At 25.6% G+C, this 23240-nt stretch overlaps 1 protein-coding gene across 1 annotated transcript in view; it reads right to left on the bottom strand.

Moving 5' to 3' along the window:
- The window catches only part of LOC132928143 (LON peptidase N-terminal domain and RING finger protein 2), a 44061-nt gene extending 34033 nt beyond the window's left edge, over nucleotides 1–10028 (bottom strand). The window contains exons 1-2 of the mRNA XM_060992655.1: nucleotides 9723–10028; nucleotides 491–1317 (exon numbers count right to left, since the gene is read on the bottom strand). Of these exons, the coding sequence (XP_060848638.1) occupies nucleotides 491–1313 (823 nt within the window). The 5' untranslated portion in view covers nucleotides 1314–1317; nucleotides 9723–10028. The remainder of the gene's footprint in view (nucleotides 1–490; nucleotides 1318–9722) is intronic.
- Between the last annotated feature and the right edge of the window lie 13212 nt (nucleotides 10029–23240).

The raw sequence follows: 23240 nt of genomic DNA, 5'->3' as shown, positions 1-23240 counted from the left end.
AATACTATAAATAAAATTTATCTTTTCCATACAAAAAATTATAATAAATCATACCTGAAATTATTTTAATTTGAGCACAAAATAACGCAATATAGATAAATGTAAAGTAGTTAATACAAAAAAAAAATACGAATCTCCCTTTTTATAGTTTATATGATAATTATTTTAGTATTTCAATGGACCTCGACCATTTCATTTGTCAGTTAAATTTATATACTATATAGGTATGTATAAATAGTATGTTACTAATTATAAAATTAGTAACCCTAGTTCAGGATGTATTTCAGATATTTTAGTAAATTGTTTGAATGTATATGACTAATAACCTCCCTTATACCATATGGTATTTATACGATACACTCCACTGCACTGCACATAACCATACTACAGGTATACCTACATCATAAACTGAGGTTACTAACCTATTCAACCTGCTATTAAAGATTCACTATTTCACAATAATAAATGAAATAAAAATCGATTGCCTTACCGGTGTAATATGCCTGGTTGAACTTTATGAGGGCCGAGTGCATCTTGTCTTGTCTGTACAAAGCCTTGCCCTCGTCCAGCAGCTCGGAGGCCCGCAATTGCACCGGCCATAGTTTCTCGACCAACGACTTGACCAATACATCTACGTGTGGCTGGAATGGCGTGCGTATGCCACACTTGTTGCACACTATCGGCTTGCAGGCAGTACCACCCCCGCACCTCCGGCAACACGTGTGACCGCACAGCAACGTGACCGGTTCTCGGAGCACCAGGTTGCAGACGCAGCAAGCGAACGGACAGGATTGTTGTTGCTGATAGTCATAGCAGGTATTATAGTGGTGGATATGACTGTTGAGGTACTGATGGTTGTTGTGTTGCTGTTGTTGTTGTTGCGACTGTGGCGGCGGTGACGAGGCCTTTGGGATTGTCTGAGGGTCGTCGAACTGCTGTCGAATCAAGTCCAAAAACGCCGAGGTCACGTGCCACAGACAGTCGGCAGGAAGTGGGCCCATCCGGAAACACCGGGCGTACAGATCCAGGGATTCGCACACACGACCGCACTTGGCCACCGAATCGGCGTACGCGATGCACGCGTCCAAATCGTTGTAACCGATATCGACGCTGCCATTTCGGATTTGCTGCAGTCCCTCCTGTTGCTGTTGCTGCTGCAGCTGTTGTTGTTGTTGCTGCTGCTGCTCCTGATGATGCTGTTGTCCACCGCCGCCATACGTGCTGATGTATAGACCGGAGAACTTGTCGTTTGCTACCACTTTGGCCATAAAATCATTTATGCTAACTTCCAAATCTTGAATGAAGAACGACATTAACCTGTAAACACCATTCGTATTTAATATTATCACATTTTATATTATACCTATTAAATTCAAATATAATAATGCAATAATTGTCGATCACGTGCATTTTATGTTAAAATGTAAATAACATCAGATATCAGTGCTTTAGTCGACTGAAAATAAAAGACATGGTATATTATACAACCTATCTTGTAAAATATCTATGACCTATAACTTACAGATTGATAGACATATGACTAATTAAATATTAACCTACCCCTAAAACATATAGCCATTGGCAAATGTGTTCGATTACCGTCACCTGCACGTGTTTAAAATATGACAAATGTATGTACATATACCTATAACTGATAAGAACTTACTATTTATTTAATATAATGTTAAGCATGATAATATATTAATATTTCATCGGCCATCAACACTAAGTGCACGTTATCATCCTATTCAGGAATGCGATCAAATATTTTTTTCTCCACCTGTTTAAATCGAGTATTTTTGACTCTATGGAGAGTATATTATTTATTTTTAAAACACGAATTTGTTAACGATTTAAAACTCTGATGATCATAGTTTGTAAATATTTAAATGTATACATGTGATTATTGTTGTATTATATCGTAAACATATAATCAGTCCAACCGCGATGCACGACCAACTGTAAATTCATAAATAAAGCACGTGTGTATCGTGCTCCTTTTTTCGCCCCCACTGATTGACTGGCAATTCTCAACGTAGCAAGCGAGTCACGAATGCGCACACCCACTCCCTACCCTTCACTGCACACGCCGTTCCGTTTAGTCGCATTATTATTATTATTATTATTATATATTTTACGGATTACGTAACCCGGCCAGAACCAGTCAGAAATGTTTACAAGAACAGAATGACATAAAATCTACACACACGCGACACAATCGCATGAGCTCGTGCCTACTATCGTCGGGTTAGAAAACGATCGTTTTATTTTTTATTATTAAAACATTATGTTATAGTTTTATTACATACGATTTTTGGAATAAAGTGTTACTAATTTAACATAGACAAATATTGTATATTTAATTATTGAAAGATTTTTTTGGACATCTTTGATCAGTTACGACTTTTAAACATTCTTTGTTATAAGACATTATTATCCACTTAAGCTTTTGACGCGTGCGTATTCTATACCATCATAATAATATTGTATTGACATTTGATTATTCGAATATATTGTCTTAAAGTATGAGAAATTTTCGGATGATACTCAAAGTTCACAGACAGTTAATTAATACTACCTACAGTTAAAAAATGGTTCGACTGAAAACTGGATGGCTAATCCACATAATATATATTTATATCCCACCCTGTACATAACAACAGACAGTGTTATAAGATTTAATACCTATTATTCGTAATTTTTTTGTTTAATATACAAACACGAATAAACGTAATTACACAACGAAGTATGAACACCCACTGCAAAGTTGTATGCACTTTGTAATTTCGTATTACGCACTTTAGGTTTCGTAATGCATACAATATGGAGTATTATAAGCACACAAAATGGCCAGGTTATAAATCATAAATCACCAGAGCGAAATCTAAAAAGTGTTATGTTATGATTCCTGCGGCTCTGTGTGAATTATAATAATATTATATTATACGCAAACGATTGTAATAAAACGGCCTGAGTGCGTAATGACTGCACGATTGAATGTTATTAGGTCATTTCTGTAACCAACTATGTATTATTATTATTATTGAGACACAAGCGTATACCACCTAGTTGCAATCCCTCTTTTTTTGTTTTTGTAATGGTGCGGTGTGGATCCGCCATAACTGCGACTGTTACGAAATAATAATAAAATATACAGGTATTATGCACCATCCAAACACATTCAGATTATTTAGCTACACATAAAAATCAACTAAATAAGTAAGTATCTCAATAAATAAACTTTTTCAATTAGATTTTAAAGGTACAAAACCATCTGAAATTCTGAAGTTACAGCTGGTTATTGGACATACAACAGTCCATTTTCTGTCTATTTATCAAGATGACAATCAAAAGTTTTAGAGAACATATACGATTATATAATCTCTTATGCGTACTGCATCGTACAGCTATAATATTATTGTACAGCGACGATTTGGACGCTCTATCTCGAGTAGAACACACACGCAGTATCATTTTTTTTTCAACATTTCAGTACTTAACGTGTATAACCAAATTCCCATTCCATTTACCTACATATATATATACATAAATGTAGTTAAATCTAATCTAACCCTACCAAATTATGTTTACAAAATATATCACTTTCACTTTTATCAATCATTCAGCTACGTATACTTACTTCTTTAGTTTTTTTAGTTTATACTCTTTAAATTTACGATACGTGAATATACGGCCATATGGTGCCACATAACTATTACAATTTTCAGTGATGTAAGCAAAATATTTTATAATTATTTGCAATTATAAATTTTTGAATAATAGTTACCTAATTAGATATATCATGCTTAAATAAAATATTTTGAGAACCAATGACCAAACCAAAGTCGAGAATCTATAACCTCGATGATTACTAACTATTAATTTTTAGCTATTTAAAAAATATCTATCCATATACTTATACTCTTACCAATAATAAAGCGTAAAAATTTTAAAATATATTTTTAGCATCAGATAATTCAAGGTTTGTAACGACTAGACTACCAATAATCCAAAAAAATAATACTTTTAGATTCTAAGCGGGGCGATAATGTAGACAAATTGCTTTTACAATTATGTGTATTTTTTTTTTTTTTGTCAAGTAGCAAATTGGATCTAGTTAGTACTAACAATAAAAAATATCTAGTAATTTTTAAAATAATCTGAAATATCCCCCTCCACACACACACACGACACACACACTCACTCACACAAAACCTGACCTAGTCGATTGTTTTTTTTTAAATTCAAAAATAAAAATCATAGACTTAAAATGTTTATTAAACATTCATATTAACTTAAGACTTGTATAATTTTCAAAATATTTTGAACAAGTTTCTACTTAAATGTAAAAAACCTTGAAAATAAAATACAAGGTTTCATGTAAGTTGTTTTTTTAGCAATTAAAAAAACATCGAAAATACATAGTCAAAACTATTTTTATAAATAATCAAAGATCAAACTTATATGGAATTCATTAAAATCATGAATATTTGCCATTTATTTCATAGTTTCAAGTTTATAAAATTGTATCACCTATAACTTCTAAATTAAGTATTGATAAACAATTTTAGATCCGGTCAATAAGCTTAAAAACGTAATACAATTAATCACATAAGTTGTTTTTATAACATTTTAAAAATAATATTTGATACATAAACACGATTTTTGTTTATAATCATTTGTTAAGATATTGAAAAAATTAAGTATTTAAATGAATAAAAACCATTTTAGTTATTTTTTTTTTTAATTTAAAAATATTATTTGCGGGGACTTGAAAGTTTTATTTTTTTATTTAGACTATTATATTTTATTATACTAAATTACATTTTCTAAATTTTTAGATTAATTTTAAATTATATTACCTATTATAACAGTTTAAATATATAGGTATAGGTACCTACTTAGTAATATAAGCTATAAGATTGTTTCCACTCAGAACCACTTTTCATGTAGGTACAATGATTTATCTTTGAAATCAAATTTAACTCATTAATTACAGTGACCTACCAGTAACGAGGTAGATATATTGACATCTACTGTACAGCAGAGTGATAAAAGTAGGTAACTTTACAGCTTTTTTTTTAGATTTAATTTGTTACAAAATGATGTGTTTTATAAGAAATTATTAAAATGCAAAACATCCTAGTCCATTATCGTATTGTATACTACAACTACAAGTGTTTTGAAAAATTAATTATACCTGGTTATTTTATATCTAGATGTATACAGAGTAATTCATCAAGTATACTCAAATCCATTTTTTTTTTTAATAACATAATATACATTCAAATAACGTAATTTTTTGTATTACTTTAGGAGTGTCATTCAGTTATAAAATGTAAAATATAGTAATACAATATAATTATTATTGAATTCATTTAATAAAAAATGTTTTTATTATTTTACATAATATTTCAATATAAATTATTATTTTATTATCACTTCAAAAAATTGTTTAAATAATAATATGTATATTTATATAGTTTTTTTGTAAAATTGCTAAATAAAATTTAAATTATATTTTATTCAATATAAAATATTTAACAAAATAAATCAATACATTTTTAAACCACTCAACTTGTGATAAAAATAACCGTGTAGGTATCACAGCAACAAACTATGTGTGAATTCCTAGACAATATTGACGTCAATCGCAAAGTCACATAAGACGCGCATGAACATTTTTAGTAGGTATACGCTCAAAAATCACGATAAAAATATTTGGCTGTTATACTATTTTACCAATATACAGCAATAATTATCAATATTTTCTATATTATATGTCAAATGGTCAACTATTTGAAACTTATACAAGAACAAATAAATTAAAATATATACAGTACATTATCAATCAAAAAAGTTATTCTTAAATATTTAAACTTAAAACTCTTGTATTAAGCTTATAAATAAATATTTCTTGATTCTAGTTTATAAAATAAATTTAACAGCTGTGACCACTAACTAGTGTTATAAGAGTCTATCAAAATTATGAATTTATGACCAATGGCCACATAAAGAAATATGTTGTATATTGATAAATATTTTTAACGTAGCTTTATGCAATTTTGTACTAGTTTGATGAACTCTTAATAAATAATTGATAATAAATTTTAATAACATTCTTATCATTAAGTATTAATACTTCACATTTCAACACAAGCATTGTTTGGTTATGATATTTTTATACTTAGGAAACACATTAATTATCATCGTTTTATTGAGACAAACAACGATTAGATGAAGAGATGGATCTTTAAAATGATCATATGAATAAAATTAATTAAAACAATTCTTAAAATAGGAATAAAATTTACGTTTGCAAATTAAAAAATTCTGCATGAATTATTATTCAAATAGCATTTAATTGGTAAGCTTAATAATATATCGAAGTGACGGATAATGAATAATGATTGTTAAAAAATAACACATATGGCTATATGACTGTTAAATTTAAATGTATAAATCTTGTATTACTCAATATAGTTACTAAAAAATAATAGTAATTGTGATAAAGACTTCTATGAATTCTTATTCATAATTAAATTATTTAAATTATTATTATTTAAATTATTTAAATTATTTTTATAAAATTTATTATAAGAAAATGTTGTTTTAATTTTAATTTTTTGTGATAGTTTTTGTTTTTGTATTTATAAAATTAATATAATTAATCAACATTCTACATTAGTAAAAGTTAAAATAAAATAAATGTATAATAACATATTTAATTTCAAACACAATATTAAGTATTAAGATATTAAAAGTATAATATATAAGCGTAGTGCAAGCCACGAAGTCATTCAAATTTTATTTTACAAAATTGGCAGTGCATCACTTACATCAGCTTTTAATTATAATTATTATAATATTTATATTACGTATAACATATTTTCAAAAAATAAAAATTTAAAAACATTGTACATAAAACGATTAATATATTTACTTTACACTTTACAGGTATATCATATTATTATGAATTAAGAGCAACGACCCATCTATTTATTAAAATCATAATTTATTTCATTATTAAGCAATGTTGCTAAATGTTTATACAATTTCTGTTATTTAAATTTTTGTTTACTAATTTAATTCCTAATTAATTATTTTATTTTTACTTAACTCTGTAAAACTGAACGCATGTTTACATGTTATTAGCTACCTTAATTTAAAACTTGTTTATCATAATAATATTTAATGACATGGTAAAAATGAAAAATAACATAATTTTAAACAATTTTAACTTTTATTCACCATAGAAATAAATTTTAAACCTAAGATAATTGCAAAATTGTAATTAACATATTTTAATATAAAATTGAATTATTTCTTTAATAATCCAATTGACTGGAATGCCTAATAATACCTATGAACCCAACTCTTGAATAATTAATTATTCAAGTGCAATATTATAATAGAAAATATAATTTTTATTTTTTAGCTTACAGCTTTTAGATTGGTATGACAACAGTTGAACACTTTGTAAGTATTATTTTTTATCAATATAGAATGATGGATGCTAGGAAAGTTGTACTGTGCATGCTTCAAGTTTTCTGTTACCCTCTGCACATAACATTATTATAAAACAATATAAGCATACATAGTTATAATACTCATATACTTAGATGTATTTAAAACTATTTATAAATTTATAATCGTATTTATATAATGTAACTTTATACATAATATTATAATATTATATCCGAGCATAAAATGTTACATATACTTGCACTTATACACATACATTTAAATTTAAAAATCAATAACAAAATTACTGAATTTATTAAAAAAAGAAAAATTATTTATATTATAAACATTAAATAATAATATTAAAACGAGTATCGATACCTCAATTTAGCTACCACAACTGCTGCAGTTATATCTGCTAAAATATAATTTTAATTACATAATAAGTTTCGATAAATTGCTTCACGCGGTACGTAATCAAATACAATTAGTTTTATCCCACGCGCGGGGTCCAAGAGAGAATAATAATTACCATTATATGGTATTATGCGGTAATAGGTATATATAATATAATATAGTATATAGTATATGATATATGTACCTAATATATAAGCGTTACATATTATAATAGAGCAGTAATGCAGTATTATATTATATAGTAAACGTTCTGATCCCACAGGAATTCACAGTCGTCAAGATCAAGGTTTTTATCCGAATGATACACGCATTACGTATTATTTTACGTACATATTTTGTTATTATTATTATATATTTCTACTGTTAGCTGGCTCACAAATAACGACGAAACTATTACCCAACAAAACAATACTATATAATACGTGTATATTGTTATGGCAATCGTATTTTATAGTTTCGCCGGCGGGCGGGCTACAATATGAGTGGTTATACACAACCCAACTCCTACCACCCTTTCTTCACCCCACAACAACAAACGATCGAATGATTAAAAATTAAATCATCGGAAGAGTTACGTCGTTACTGTCGGTTCGGTCGTGAATTAATTAAAATTTCTTGTGGACGCATGCAAAAGTATGTTTTAGAATTTTTTTTTTTTTTACACCATAGCGTCTCGGGATGAAAACACAATATTATGTCACGCAGATATTTCCAAGTTCGAAACGTATCGCATTACTCACACGCCGCCGCCACGTGCATATAATATTATATTTTATACTGCAATAATACAGCTGTGACATACACCACGGGTGCAACACGTATCCGCGCCCCCTCATTAACATATTGTATATATGTGCGCAAACGATGCGATTAAACTCCAATGAAAAATCTTAATCAAACATACACGCACAGCGATTGATATAGAGATACATATCATTTATATGATTACGTGGTGTCGTTTTTTTTTGCATGCCTACAATCCACGCAGTATTATACATCATTATACTTCATATGATTTGGGATATATAATAACACCACCACCCTTCGGTACGCGTCGCAATTTCGGGTCACTGTATTATTGAAAAGATTTTCGTAAATTAATTTCTTGCGCGGTTATTACGTATTACGCGACAATAATTTTATTTCCCGGAGCTCCTGGTAAAATGTATTAATGCTACCGTTACGTAACGATCCTTTTTTGATCAAAGACCCTATATTATTTTTTCACGCCTGTTTATTATCGACATACCCGTAACATGTCTTATGAATTATAATAATGTATTACTAAATATAATATACGACATCATAATAAAATTACATAATTTATAATTTATATATACCAATATAATCATAATATTATGTTATGAATGTTATGATATTCATTTTTACCACCCCGGACGTATACAAGAATAATAAAAACAAAGTAATGATTTGATAACAGCTGCCATTTTTATTGATATTTCTAAGTCTTTTAATATATTTATCATGAGAATATCTATCGCCTTATATAAACACGATACTTTATTTGGTTTATCAATAAGATGATTTTTAATAAAAAATGTATCCAAAATATATAAAAAAAAATGGACTAACACTGAATTATAGTGCTCCTTTAAATTTACCTCATAGCTTACTATTTATACTAATTTTGTAAAAATGTATTAGGAAGTAAAACGGATATTTAGATAATGGTTGTTATTATTTTTTTTAAAAGCTTCCGATTAATCTTTCGCATTAAAACTTAATGTTTATTTTTGTATTTTTTGACAGTAGATACATATTTAAAAAAATGTAATTTATTTAATAATACAATATAAATTACATATTTTGATTTTACTTACAGTTATCATTATCATTTTTTGGAGCGTACATATTTTTTTATTCCAAATTTGTTATTTAACCGCCACAAAAAATAAATAAACATCTGACACCTCCGTAATTTACTAAATGTGTTATTACAAATTCACTAATATTATACCAATAAAAACTTGATAACAAAAATAATTTAGTTTGTAGACGCAGAGTACAGCAATAACAAATCAACGCGGAATAAACAATAAACGAACTCAACGTTATACGACAAGAAACGCCGACGGCCAACTGGTTCGTAAAACGATTACATTCTCGACCGAGCAAAAATTTAAATTATCACTAGTCCATTCAACCGAGTAGCAGAAAACTAGCAGTTCGCAGACATGAGTGGATTACTAGCGCTCCCTACGGCTTGTTACCACACCGACGACTACCACACATTTTCGACAGCGACGCCGCGACCTATCTAATATAGATTATAATTTACAGTTGAGTCTGTTTTCTAACGATATGTCGTCCCAAGTATAAAAAAAATTTTGAGTTTTATAAGATCAAATTACATTTATATTCCACTAGACAGTTTTATTAATTTGTATTGAAAACTAATCGATAAATATATGGATATATTATATAATATATAAAAATATTGAATTATTATTTATGATTTTAGGTACATTAAATTAGAATACAATCAATAATATTTATCTCATCCAATGTTTATTTACCTACATGTTGAATAGGTAAATTATTTTGGAAAATACTTAAAATACTCTTTTAGAGTTCAATACAATTATAGGTATTATATTATAATTTATTAACAAGTACCACGTTTTTATAGAGCAGGCACCGGCAACCCACGGCCCTCAAAATATATTTCATGCTATTTAAAATTTAAATTTATATAAATACAATTTAATCATTATTATTATATAATAATGTGCACATCTCATGAGATAAGCTATGAGCGAGAACGTAATCTAATCGTATTTAATATATATATCGTAATACATATATGTATATAATAAATTATAATTTTTAATATTTTAATTTTGTATGCGGCCCTCAATGAAAAACTGAAAAAAATTATGGCCCGTGTAAGTAAAAAGGTTGCCGATCCCTGTTATAGAGTATCTAAATATAGACGTATAGATACGCTATATCTAAATAAACTATTATAATATACTTATAAATATTACCACAACTAGTCGAGTACTAGTACTAGTACCTACCTACATAATACATTAAGATCATATTAAAATTATGTAATAATGGAATTAAGTAAGTAAAAAGTACCGTTCTATGATTATTTCTGAAGCTGTAAAAATAAAAATTATAAAAGAACTTTTATTTCACACTTGAATGTAATACAATTTTCATCCAAAAATTAGCAAAATAAAAAAGTTAATAGTATTTTTTCAATAATTATGATTTAGGTTCTGAGTGAAGTAATAAATAAATATATAGTTAAATATAATTTATTTCGCAGTACCTATCCGCGATCGCGTTTTGAAGTATAAAAAACAGTTCAACACTACCTACGATTTTGATCTAGTTATTAATTGGAGTGTAAATAGTTACAACACACCAAGATCTATTTTGTCAAAAACAAGAGTTGTGTAAAATTTCAAAATTTTGATTTTGATATAGGAATTAATAATTATCCAATTATCAAATAAATTTCTTCGCAATATAATAAATTTGAATTTTGTATACCTTGGTCGTAATTCTGAAACGGTAATATTCATCAAAATTTACCTTATTCACCTTATTCGTCTGAGCAAAACTATTTTAAAAACGTAATTATTTTTAAATTATTCAAGTTACACAACAATATATCAACACAATTGATCAGCTCATTTTGATATTGGTTACATAATACTAATTTGTATCACTCATTATATTGTGTAATATGAGCAATTTGTTTAACGAAGTGCGTGTATTGAATATTTAAATAAAAACTAATATTTCGGGTAGAAGCAGCTGCTGGTTCAATGATTTTAATGAAAAATATTAATTTAAAACATCTATAATATGTTTAATATATCTACTTTATATCAAATAAAACATAACAATTCCTATATATTTTTTGTTTAAATTAATTAATTCATCAAACATTAAAGTATTAAAAAAATAGTATTATAGAAGAACATATTATAGTAGTTTTAATATTTATTTTAAGTTAAACACAGTTAAAAATCATGATTTAATACCTTATTTAAATCTAACGTAAATAAATTATTTTAACAATAAATAATCTAAAATTCAATATTTTCTTTGTTTTTATGGAACTCTTCCTATAAAAAACTAAAAAAGCAATATAATTATGTATAGTTACATATTTTAAAATTATGAGTAGCTGAGTAAATAGCTAGTAGTAGTGATTTTGTAGGAAAATGGATTATTTTTAGTATACTATAAAACATAGTTTCATTATTAATACAAAAATTGAATTAGTTACAAATTAATTAAATTGTTAAATTTGTATTAAACATATTTTTACGTCATTTTTTCGTTTTTATTATTTTTTTTTTCAAATTTTTGTCTTATAAATATTTTATATGTTTTTATATACACGTCGCAGTATGTACTGCCTGTACTTAATATCTTTAATCCAAAATATTTTACACCAATAATTGATTTTTTTTAGTTCTTCACAAGAATGTTATTTTTAATAGAAATATACAATATGTGGATTGTAGGTTGCAATAAGAATATGCGCTAAATTACAATGATAGTAAATAACTTACACCACCGATAATAAAATTATTATCAATTGTTTAAAAATAGTTTGCGATGTTCGTTATTAAGATGGTGTTATGGGGAGGTCAAAAATTTAAAAAAGATTAAATTTTACGAACACTTGCAATTTACCTACAGCGTATATAAAAATATACAATTAATTAAATCACACCAAAAACAAAGATATTTATTTTTAATCAAATTAGTCATACAAAAAAACTAAATACAGCATATGCTAAAACGACATTTTTAAAATAATTGTTTAACCGATGTGTTGTTGTATATACATATAAGTTAACGTATAATAAATTTAAATAAAATATTATATGTAGAAGACTAATAATGTACCAGGAAGTAAACTTATCATAATAAAATCATATTTTAGTCCAAATGCACTTATTGAAATTAATTTTTATAACAAATATCAATAACTCAATATCTCAGCAAACGAAATATATTTGATTTTTATGAATCATTCGATCAATAATTATTTGAACATAATTATTATTAGTGAACATACTTTTTATTTAATGATATTAATAGTTCCAAATTTTATTAAAGAATCTGTCATGTGAAATTATTTCATATTCTTCTATTGTATACAAAACGGTAATGTTTTTAATTCACGACAAATAACATATTAAAAAAAAATTAAATGACTTGAGTGTTTAACGCGCCTTAAAAGAGCTTGTAACATTTAGATTTTAAGACAATGATTATTACTTAATATAAATTATAATTGATTAAAATATTTCTACTCATCTCTTCGAAAAATACTTTATTAAGTACGATTATATCGCATAATATTATATTTTCGTTTATTTTTGATAATAAATTTACTATTTCAATAAAATGTATATTTGAACAATAATTAAAAATGACTCATATCATTACATAATAATTATTTGAAAACCAATAACATAATAGTTACAGGCGATACTTAACACGTACGCAAGTGTATTGCATATTCAAAACGCCTATAATATTTTAGTATCTATAAAAATATAATGTTCTCGCGGTTCTTTTGACTAATAAGTAATAATTTTATTAAGAAGTAGGTACTTGATTGATAGGTTAATATATCATTATAAGTTTATATAATGTATATATTTTATAAGTATATTAAGTTAGATTATATAATGTGGTATATTTTTAATGGATTTACGTATGACGTATATGTATAAAAATAAATACATCGAAAAACCATTATTTTAAACGCATTGAGAAAATGAAATATAATAACTAATTAAATAACAATATGTACGAGTTGACTCATTAGTTGACCCTTGAATAACTAAGAATAATTCCTGATTGCATTATACTAATACTAAATATTTAATGAATCAATAGTAATTTACGGTCCCTTCAACATTATTTTGTAACCTATGATTGGTCCATTACAATTTAGTGAACTATTTAATGAATCAATTTTTTTTAAGCAAATCGGCATTAGCGAAGGACAACTTACTAAGCGACTGACTTTTTGATGTCTCATCTACCTGGTGGCGGTCACGCTTATAAACTATAAACTATAAAGTACTAGTAAAATATTCGCGAGGCAGCCGCAAGCTAGAATATTCTTTCGGCTGCTGTACCTAGCACGTATATAAACTACATAGGTACGTGACACGCGGAGCGATCATTCTAGAACATTGCCACGCGCTCGCCAGATATAATAGTATTCAAGATATAAATGTATAATTAATTATTATATTTTCGTTGAAAACCAGAGAAAATATAAGTTTTTTTATTACATATATCACTACTTAAGCTAATCAAGAATAGTTATGATTTGAAACCAACGACGACAAAAACATTAAAATGCATTTACAGAAAGGAATTGATTTTCTAAAACTGAAATAAATAGTCTATAAAAACGATCACGACCTCTACATAATATTAACAGGTATACACACTTTTATAATTTATTATTTATCAAAAAAAATTCTCAAAATTAAATTAGAAGCCATTTAACTTCTATTATGATCATTATAATATATTTTTAATTTTATGTATTTTTAATTGATCTGTATTAAACATTTCAAATAAAATATAATAATAGTATATGTCTATACAAGTATATATTAGATACCATTTAGCTAAATTACCTATATCTTATAATATTTTAATTTTGGGTACCTGCTCATGGATATTATGTACTTACATGCAATTATATGTTTATAGCAGCACTTCCCAAAGTGTGTTCTGCAGAACCTAAGGTTTCACCAGATGTATGTAATTATTGAGAAAATTATTTTATATTATATTTGGATTATTTGTATTATTAAAAATTATTATTTTATATTATTTAAAAAAATGGAGTTCCACGAAACACAAACTATTTCTCAGGGGTGCCGTAGTCGTAAAAGTTTGGGAACCGCTGGTCTATAGTATAATATACACGAATATTACAATAATATTCAAAATAAATATGTATTTAAAAAAAAACGGATTGATATTACACAAACCTCACGTTCTACACACAAAAAAAAACATAGGTATTTTATACCTATATGGTATTTTATACCGGCAATAGCATATTATCTTAAATTGTCAAAATTTAAAAGTATTATTTAATTAAAACTTGCATTAGAATTTTAAGGTTTAAATAAGATTAAAAATGAAAGCATTTATCAAAAGAAATCTAAAAAAATAATACTATAACTATTACATTAAATGTTATGGTAAAAGAATAATAAATATAAAATTTTATAATAAATTATTATTAAAATTATATTATATAAAATTATGTATTTTGTTCTATATAATGTAAGTATATTTAGATAAAGCCATGCATTAGAAAAAATAATTGAAAAATTTCACAGGCTGTTTATTTTTCATAACTGTAAAAGAATATAGTTAAAAATTATATTTATTTTTTGTTTAATTAATGTTTTATAATAACATTATGATTTGAAATATACATGAAATCGAATTTAACATGTTGATACAATTAGTGATCGCGTGCGTCTTGCAACTTATAGAAACAAACTTTACAAAGTTATACAAGGACATAAACAGATTTAGTACATGAATGCATCATTATCAATTATCATAAATTACGTAACTTAAAAATAGGTACATTGTACCATGTTAATTAATTTTATAAATTTATAATAATAATATACTGATAATTTACCGACTTCTTGTATTATTTGGAAAACCTATTTATAAAATAAATAATTAATTATGCATTTTGCATATTCACAGACGGTCTATCATAGCACATAATACAATAAAGAAGTGTTTTGTAATAATACACTATGTTATTGGCCATGTTTTTATAGATTCTACGTAAAATAAAATAGCGTAGGTATTGGTTTTACAATGATAAAATTCTGAAATCAATTTTTGTGGCAGTAAACATTTAATATACCAATCACTTAAACTATCTTAAATTTATAGATTAAAAATTGAACATAAATTAATATTTTACTTGAGCAAAGGTGTGTAACCCCGAAATTTAGGGGGGAGAACTTTTTGGAGGACCAATAAAACACATTTAACCTCACAAAATATTTATAAAAAATAAAACCATTCACATCATTATCACATAATAATTTTTTTAATTAATAATTTGTTTGTATCTAACTCTACTAAGCTACCTCGTACCTATCACTGAAACTTAACCAACTATATAACCACAGCTGCTATAAACTTAACATAATACGGAAAACGGATTTATTTATCATTTAAATGTTAAATCTAACTTAATATTATATGGTTATCTATTATATCTATATGGTAACTATTCATATTTATCACAAAAATATTTAAATATTTAAAGCTATTAAACAGATCTTAAAAGTTATAACATAACAATTGTTTTTCATTATACAAGTCTGAAACCATAATATATGTGTGTATTTAATTTTTATTTTATGTGAAATTCAACTAGATCCCAGGCACCAACTTAGGATTAAGAACATTTTTTTTTTTACGTAAGGAGAGATTTTTGCTAGATTCTATTTTTATCTCAATGATTATAGTTGGGTAGAACGTGGTAAAATGTCCAGATGGTCACATGGTACCCATCCTGAAACTATAGCAATGGAACCGCTAGTTTAATACCAGCGCGTTCGAGAAACTAATACGTCTAAATATGTTAAGAACATTAGCTACCTGTACGAGTATTTTTGTACGTTGGCTTATCTGCAATATTTCATTTTATTTTGGAAATTATTATTTTATAAATAATTCAATTTAAAAATACTTTATACATCACAATAAAAATTTTAATATTGTAAGAAAGCCAGCGTACAAACATATATATGTTCATAACTTTAGGTTTGATAATAGGTTGATTTACTGTTATATTAAAGCTATAACAACACAAGATTAATTCAACTGAACGCAATTATTGTGTATAATATATTTATACCAGTACAATCATCTCTTCATTCTGAATCTAAAATAATTCAATAATTTTTATAATTAATTAATAAATACCAACATAAAATTGTTGAGATAATTAAATGTACCTAATAAATAAAATGTGGATCAAATGCATAATAAAAAATAATTATAGACGGAGCTCAGTATATTACTGAATGATGTCATTAACTTTTGGAGCAGTAAAAATGCTTCAACCTTCACATTTGAGGAGGTTTTCTAGTGAAAAATTGCATTTAATTAGTACTTAGAGGGTAAAAACTTAAAACAAAAACTTTTCGAAAAACCTACATTTCAAAATAATTAGGAAAAACAATGATCCATTAAAGTTTAAATGTTGAACTATATAGATATTCGGACATAAGAATAATGGTTTATTCTCAAACGAATTTTATTATTGATCAAAAAAAAAAAAAAAAACCAAAATATCTTGAAACATTCCATAATTAGGTATATAATCTATCGTTATTTAGGTTTTTATCTAAAAATAAAAATTACATAAGTACTTAAGAAAAATTATTTGTAATTCTTTTTTATTTTTTGAAAATTATAAACATTTAAAATTCGAATTTTGACGAAATTTAATATTTTAATATAAACTAATTAATTTAATTATTAGTTAGGTATTTGAGACAACTTGAAAATTTTCGTCACTATGTATAAGTATTATTATTATTTAATAAAGATGATACAATTTTAAAAATATTAAAATTAATGTTAAGTTATTTTTACCTCAAATTTATTCACATTTTACACTATTATACCTACATAACAGTTAGTAATATTACATGAAATTATATAATAATTATTATTATATAGGTAATATAATATTATGTTATTTGTTTTGGAGCAATACAATTATATATATAACTAAATATCCTTAAAAGTATAGGTTGACAGGTCATCCTCACTTCATTTTTTGTAAACTAAGATTTATTATTGAATTCAAATATAACACGTTCATTACAGTGACCCACACAATAATGAGATATCTACACTTGACATGTAACATAGGTACAGCAGAGTGAATTATCCAATTTATTTCTATTGTATTATAACATAGTTTTTTAATTATTGTGATAATATGTTACATAAAAAAAAGCATACATCATATAAATATCATATAAATTCTTAATAGCATCTCTTTATGAATATTATTATTAAGTAATATAATTAAGAGTCAAATATTGAAAATAAACTAAAATACCTAATTAATTTATAATGTTAGACTTTTTACTTCCACCACTTGATTAAAGAGAGTAGGTGGTATCAACTTGATACTTGTAAACGTAAATGTATATAATGTATTATATTATAAAGTTAAACTTAAATAAATATATGTTTTCTAAGTAAGATTGAAAAGTTTATGACCTAAAAAACATCAAAAAAAAATTATTTATTTAATGATATAAAAATACCCTCAAGTTGCTATAATTACTTAAATTAAATTAAATTTTGATTTTTTTTTTTATTAAAAAAATACTAATACAAAAAAAAATAATGTATTTTAATAAAACTTTAAATTACTTGCAATTTTATCGAAATTTTAATTTTTCATATTAGATGTCTTTAACGTATACTAAATATCAGTATCTATGAGAATACCTATAGTTTTTAGTATAATAATTTTTGATTATATACTCGTAATTTTTTTTTTTTTTTTTTTATAGTTGGAAAATAGTTAAATATTAGTATTATATGATCCAAAATTTCAAAAAAATGGTTTAAAAATTTGAAGTCAATAAAAATGAATTATTTGATTAATATAGCATTGAAACACATATTTAGGAAATCATCGTCTAAGAAAAAAATAAAATTAATGTAAAATTAAGAATTCATCAATATACAAATCCTAATAATTATAAATATTAATTGTTTAAAATCATTCATAACTTAATTAACTTATACTTATAATACAAATTATAGTAAATTACACCATTGTCCATTATAGTTTATATAATATTTTTTAAATATTCATAGTTACCAATATTTTCCTCAATCAATAGATATTAATAAAACTAAAATAAAAAATTAAGCTGGTGAAATTAAAAAAATATATTAATCTGTTTTTAATATTTTATTGAAACATAAATACTTACTAAATTACTATTAATACGGCTGAATTGCAATAAGTTCTAAGAATGTATAAATAACAAATTTAAATAGAAAAACTACGTATAACTTGATAATATGCTGTTGAACAGCACACTAGGAACTATTTATATGCATCTTATATAATTGTAATATATACACGTTATATATGATGGTAGGCGTAATAGAAGTATTAAAGGAGGAGTCGACAAAGGTGCAAAATCTCAATATTGAAGTCCATTTAAATGTACATTTAATAATAATTATATTCATGCAACATTAACATAAATAGGTGACATATTGTTGCTTAATGAATAAGATTAATTTAAATTAAGATATTTTTGTTAATATAAGTGACTATCACAAACCATGTATCCAAAAATAAGTAAATTTTGAAGATAGTTTTAGCGTCTATTCTAAATACTATTTATCTATTATAAATTTCCTCATTAAAAGGTTAACAATCATTATAAATTCAGGGCTCATAACTTCTAGCATTTGCATATTTCTTTTTATTGAGGGGCCCTATAGATGCCTATGTGAGCTATAAGCTTGTTTCAGAAAATCATATTAATTATTATTTTCAAAATTTAATGTTGCTTATTTTTGCATATTTCGGAGTTTAAATACTATTTTGTTTTTTTGAGTCTATTTCAGTACAATAGCTTTCAAAACACGTTTTTCTTTAATGTAAGAAGTAAGAATGATTTAAATAGTCTTGACTCTTGAATCACGTTTACCTATTCTTATGATCGGTATGGGACAAGACGAGCGCATCGCAATTAACTCCGATCAGCATTTGTTAGAATTATAGTGGTTTTCTATTATCGATGAGACTACCATTTACCAAGTTACCGGCAGAATACAATCTCACTAATATATAGATAAGAAAAATACTATATTATAATTATTGCAGTAAAACCATTCGTATTTTATTTTTTTAATTTCTATTTGTATCCCGATATCATTATTTTTAAAATAGATATTACTCAATAACATCTATCAGCTTTTGATTTTTCGTATTATTCGCATGATCGTTCATTTCGTGCACTTGCAGTCAGTTTTGAACGTGTATATATTTTTTTTACGATGCCTAAAGAAAAACAATCCGTTTCAAGTCATCTTAAAAATATTGTTCGTGAATTCGGTGAATGTTTTTTTTGCATATTTCAGTATTTACATTTATAAATGTTTTTAAGAACAAATTATTGCGTTTATAACAACCTTTTTCAAAGCTATAAGCTATGAGCCCTGATGGTTATAATCGTCATAAATACAATAACACATTAAATTTATCATTGTTGGGTACTTGGATACATAGTAAATACTAAATGTAGTAATAGTGTAAAATGTAAAATGAGTATACAACTATTGAAAGCTGTATTAAATTGTATCAGTATTGAAAAACAATATTGTTATAGAAGTCATTTGTAATGGAAATACAAGGCAAGTATCACAAATGTATAACTTACACTATAATATTAATTTTAAAATTGTTACTTATTATAATTTGATTTAACTAATGAAATAATAACAATAATTTGGAATTTGACATTTCCAGTTGCTACCACTATCAATTTTATTGGAAAGTAATTTAATACAATTAGAAGAATATCATACTTTTGTAACTAAACTTTAAGAATATTGGTAATCTAACATTTCATATTAGATAAATAATGAATAATTTTACAGAAATATATACGTTGTTTTTTCAATTTATTTATAACAAAATAAATATAAAATTTATTAATGTCAATTTTAGTAAATTTTTTAAATTATTCTTATTAAACAAGTACTTTTTATAGTTCAGTTATTTTAAATTTGTATTATGTAATTATATGCATAATTTGTAAATTTGTTTGTATATAAATCATCAGAACTTAAATAATGAACAAAAATTTTACCGTGAAAATATAAATTTTCTAAACATTGGAATTTTTTGAGCATTAAATTACTTAAATTAAAAAATGAATTGTATACGCATAGTTTCTATAGATACTTATAAAAAGTAAAAAATATTCTAAACATATAACTTAAATGAATGAATGGTGCTCAATGTTTAAACAGTTGAGCTTTTAAGTATTTTTTCTGTAAACGTTCAAACCAGCATGTTTATCATTAAAACAAATAATAAGTAAAACTTAATTTAATGTTATTATTTTTCCACTTAATTTATTATTTTTTATCTTGTATTAAATCAACATGAGATTGTATCAGTTATTTGTATTCCTTATTTTTAATATTATTGCTTAATGCATATTATTAATTAAAGTTAATCTAGTTTATACATTATGTAATACCTATAAAAATACATTTTGTGTAGACAAAACATAAATAGTAGGTACATTTATAAGTGATTCTAAATAAAATAATAACACAAATTTCTGCATATTATGTATAATAATTACAAATGAACATTATACATTACATATATAACATATTGTAATTACTTATTTTAAATACCTAGTTTAAATAAATAAAAATAACATATTTTTTATTAGAGATAAACGCAAAAATCAATTCATTACAAAAAAATATGAAAAAATGACATATAAAATTTTCAGTTTTTTTTTTAAATCATCAAAATCACAGTGCAATTGTAAATGACACGTTTTTAAAAATGTTATTAAAATATATTATGCCAATTAATTTTTTATTTTATTTAATTATTTAAATAATTCTCAACGACTGTTTTAACTGTTTAAGGACTATTTGCTTATAAGTCCTTAAGTATCCGCATGCAGTTCAACAAAAACCTATACAAATAATTAATGTATTCTAAATTTATGAATGTTATAGTAAGTTATGCGTGAATTATATGTATTATTATGACTCGTATTATACGAGGTATAAATGGTATAATACCTATTATACAGTATTGTGAAATTAAATAGACCAAACATCGATGACAAAAGAGTTATATCACTTAAAAACTTGCGGCAGCAATTGTTGATTAAACAATTTTGATGTTCATAGCTCATTGCTCACACCAATGTAGCACTACTCGTTTTCAATATTATGTATTATGTAAATTTCACTATAACAATAAACGGGCACCACCACACCGGTATAAATATATAGGAAACCTATAGCGTCATTTCGTTTATAAGAACTGAGTGTTATATATCTTATAAAAGTTGTGCCGTTGCCAGTTTATATTAATATTATACAAGAGTATAATACGATATTATTGATATTACATAAAAAAAATTGTATTTTTTATTGTTCAGGGAAAAGTTTCAAATCGTCATAAGCGAACAGCGACGATATTTCTTTCTTATCCACCCATAAGTAGCCAGAAGGATACCGATGATTTTTTTAAAAACTATAAAAACATAATATAGATTTTGGGTAAACGGTAAACCTAAAAAATTATGATGCCTATATAATATTATATAATAACATAGATTTCAAAAATGATACTTCTTATTCCTTGAATAAATTATCGTAATAATATTTAATACACAATTATAACTTAATAATAATAGATAATTATATATTGGGTGTTTATACCCACAAGCATGGGCGTCCCCAGACATTTTTCTAGAAGGGGAAGACAAAATTAATTTAAAAACAAATGAAGATTTTTTTTATACATTTTATATTTAGGTACATTTTATTTATAGTACATTATTATGAATCGTCACTATTACAATTAGGTATTAATATTGTGTAAATTTTATTTACACAATATTATTCTTTTTTGAATTTTACCGATTGCTGCGGCAAAAACATTATTCTAAGGGGGTACAAGTGTCCCGTCTTGCTCCCCCCTGGGGATGCCCTTGCCCACAAGTAAAAAATATTAATATACTTCAAAATAATTTATTTACAAAAATGTATATGATACCTTGGTCGGTAGTCTTTGAAGAGAAAATTCGCATCTGATCATTACTGAATTTGTTAACAAAAAAAAATAAATATTATGTTCTAACTATACGTCCCTACACATACGTAAAACAACTTATTACATGTATGGTTTTAGATATATTATGAGCTTTATGTTGATTGTACGTTTGTATAATACCCAAGTAAGAATATCGTTAAGGCACGCACAGCGTCGCACACCGTACGTATAGTCACTTTAGAATAAATACATTGTGTGTAGCATATTGTATTTAGGTACGTTGTTCAATGTGTAGTCTTTAGGATGAGCGGGTTCCGGTACCAACGTTCAAGGTTGTCGCAGTAGACACTGTCATCCACCGACGATCGCACGATATTCTTACGTAATGTTGTTTTTCTTACAAACAGTGGTCGCCCGCCAAGCCAGGGGCGGGCCGCCTCTGGGCCATCGTCACCCACCTGCACTACAAAAATTCACA

Source organism: Rhopalosiphum padi, chromosome 1 (assembly GCF_020882245.1).
Source record: "Rhopalosiphum padi isolate XX-2018 chromosome 1, ASM2088224v1, whole genome shotgun sequence".
Taxonomy (NCBI): domain Eukaryota; kingdom Metazoa; phylum Arthropoda; class Insecta; order Hemiptera; family Aphididae; genus Rhopalosiphum; species Rhopalosiphum padi.
The sequence above is the reverse complement of the archived record's forward strand: the minus strand, read 5'-3'. Positions and strand labels throughout refer to the sequence as shown.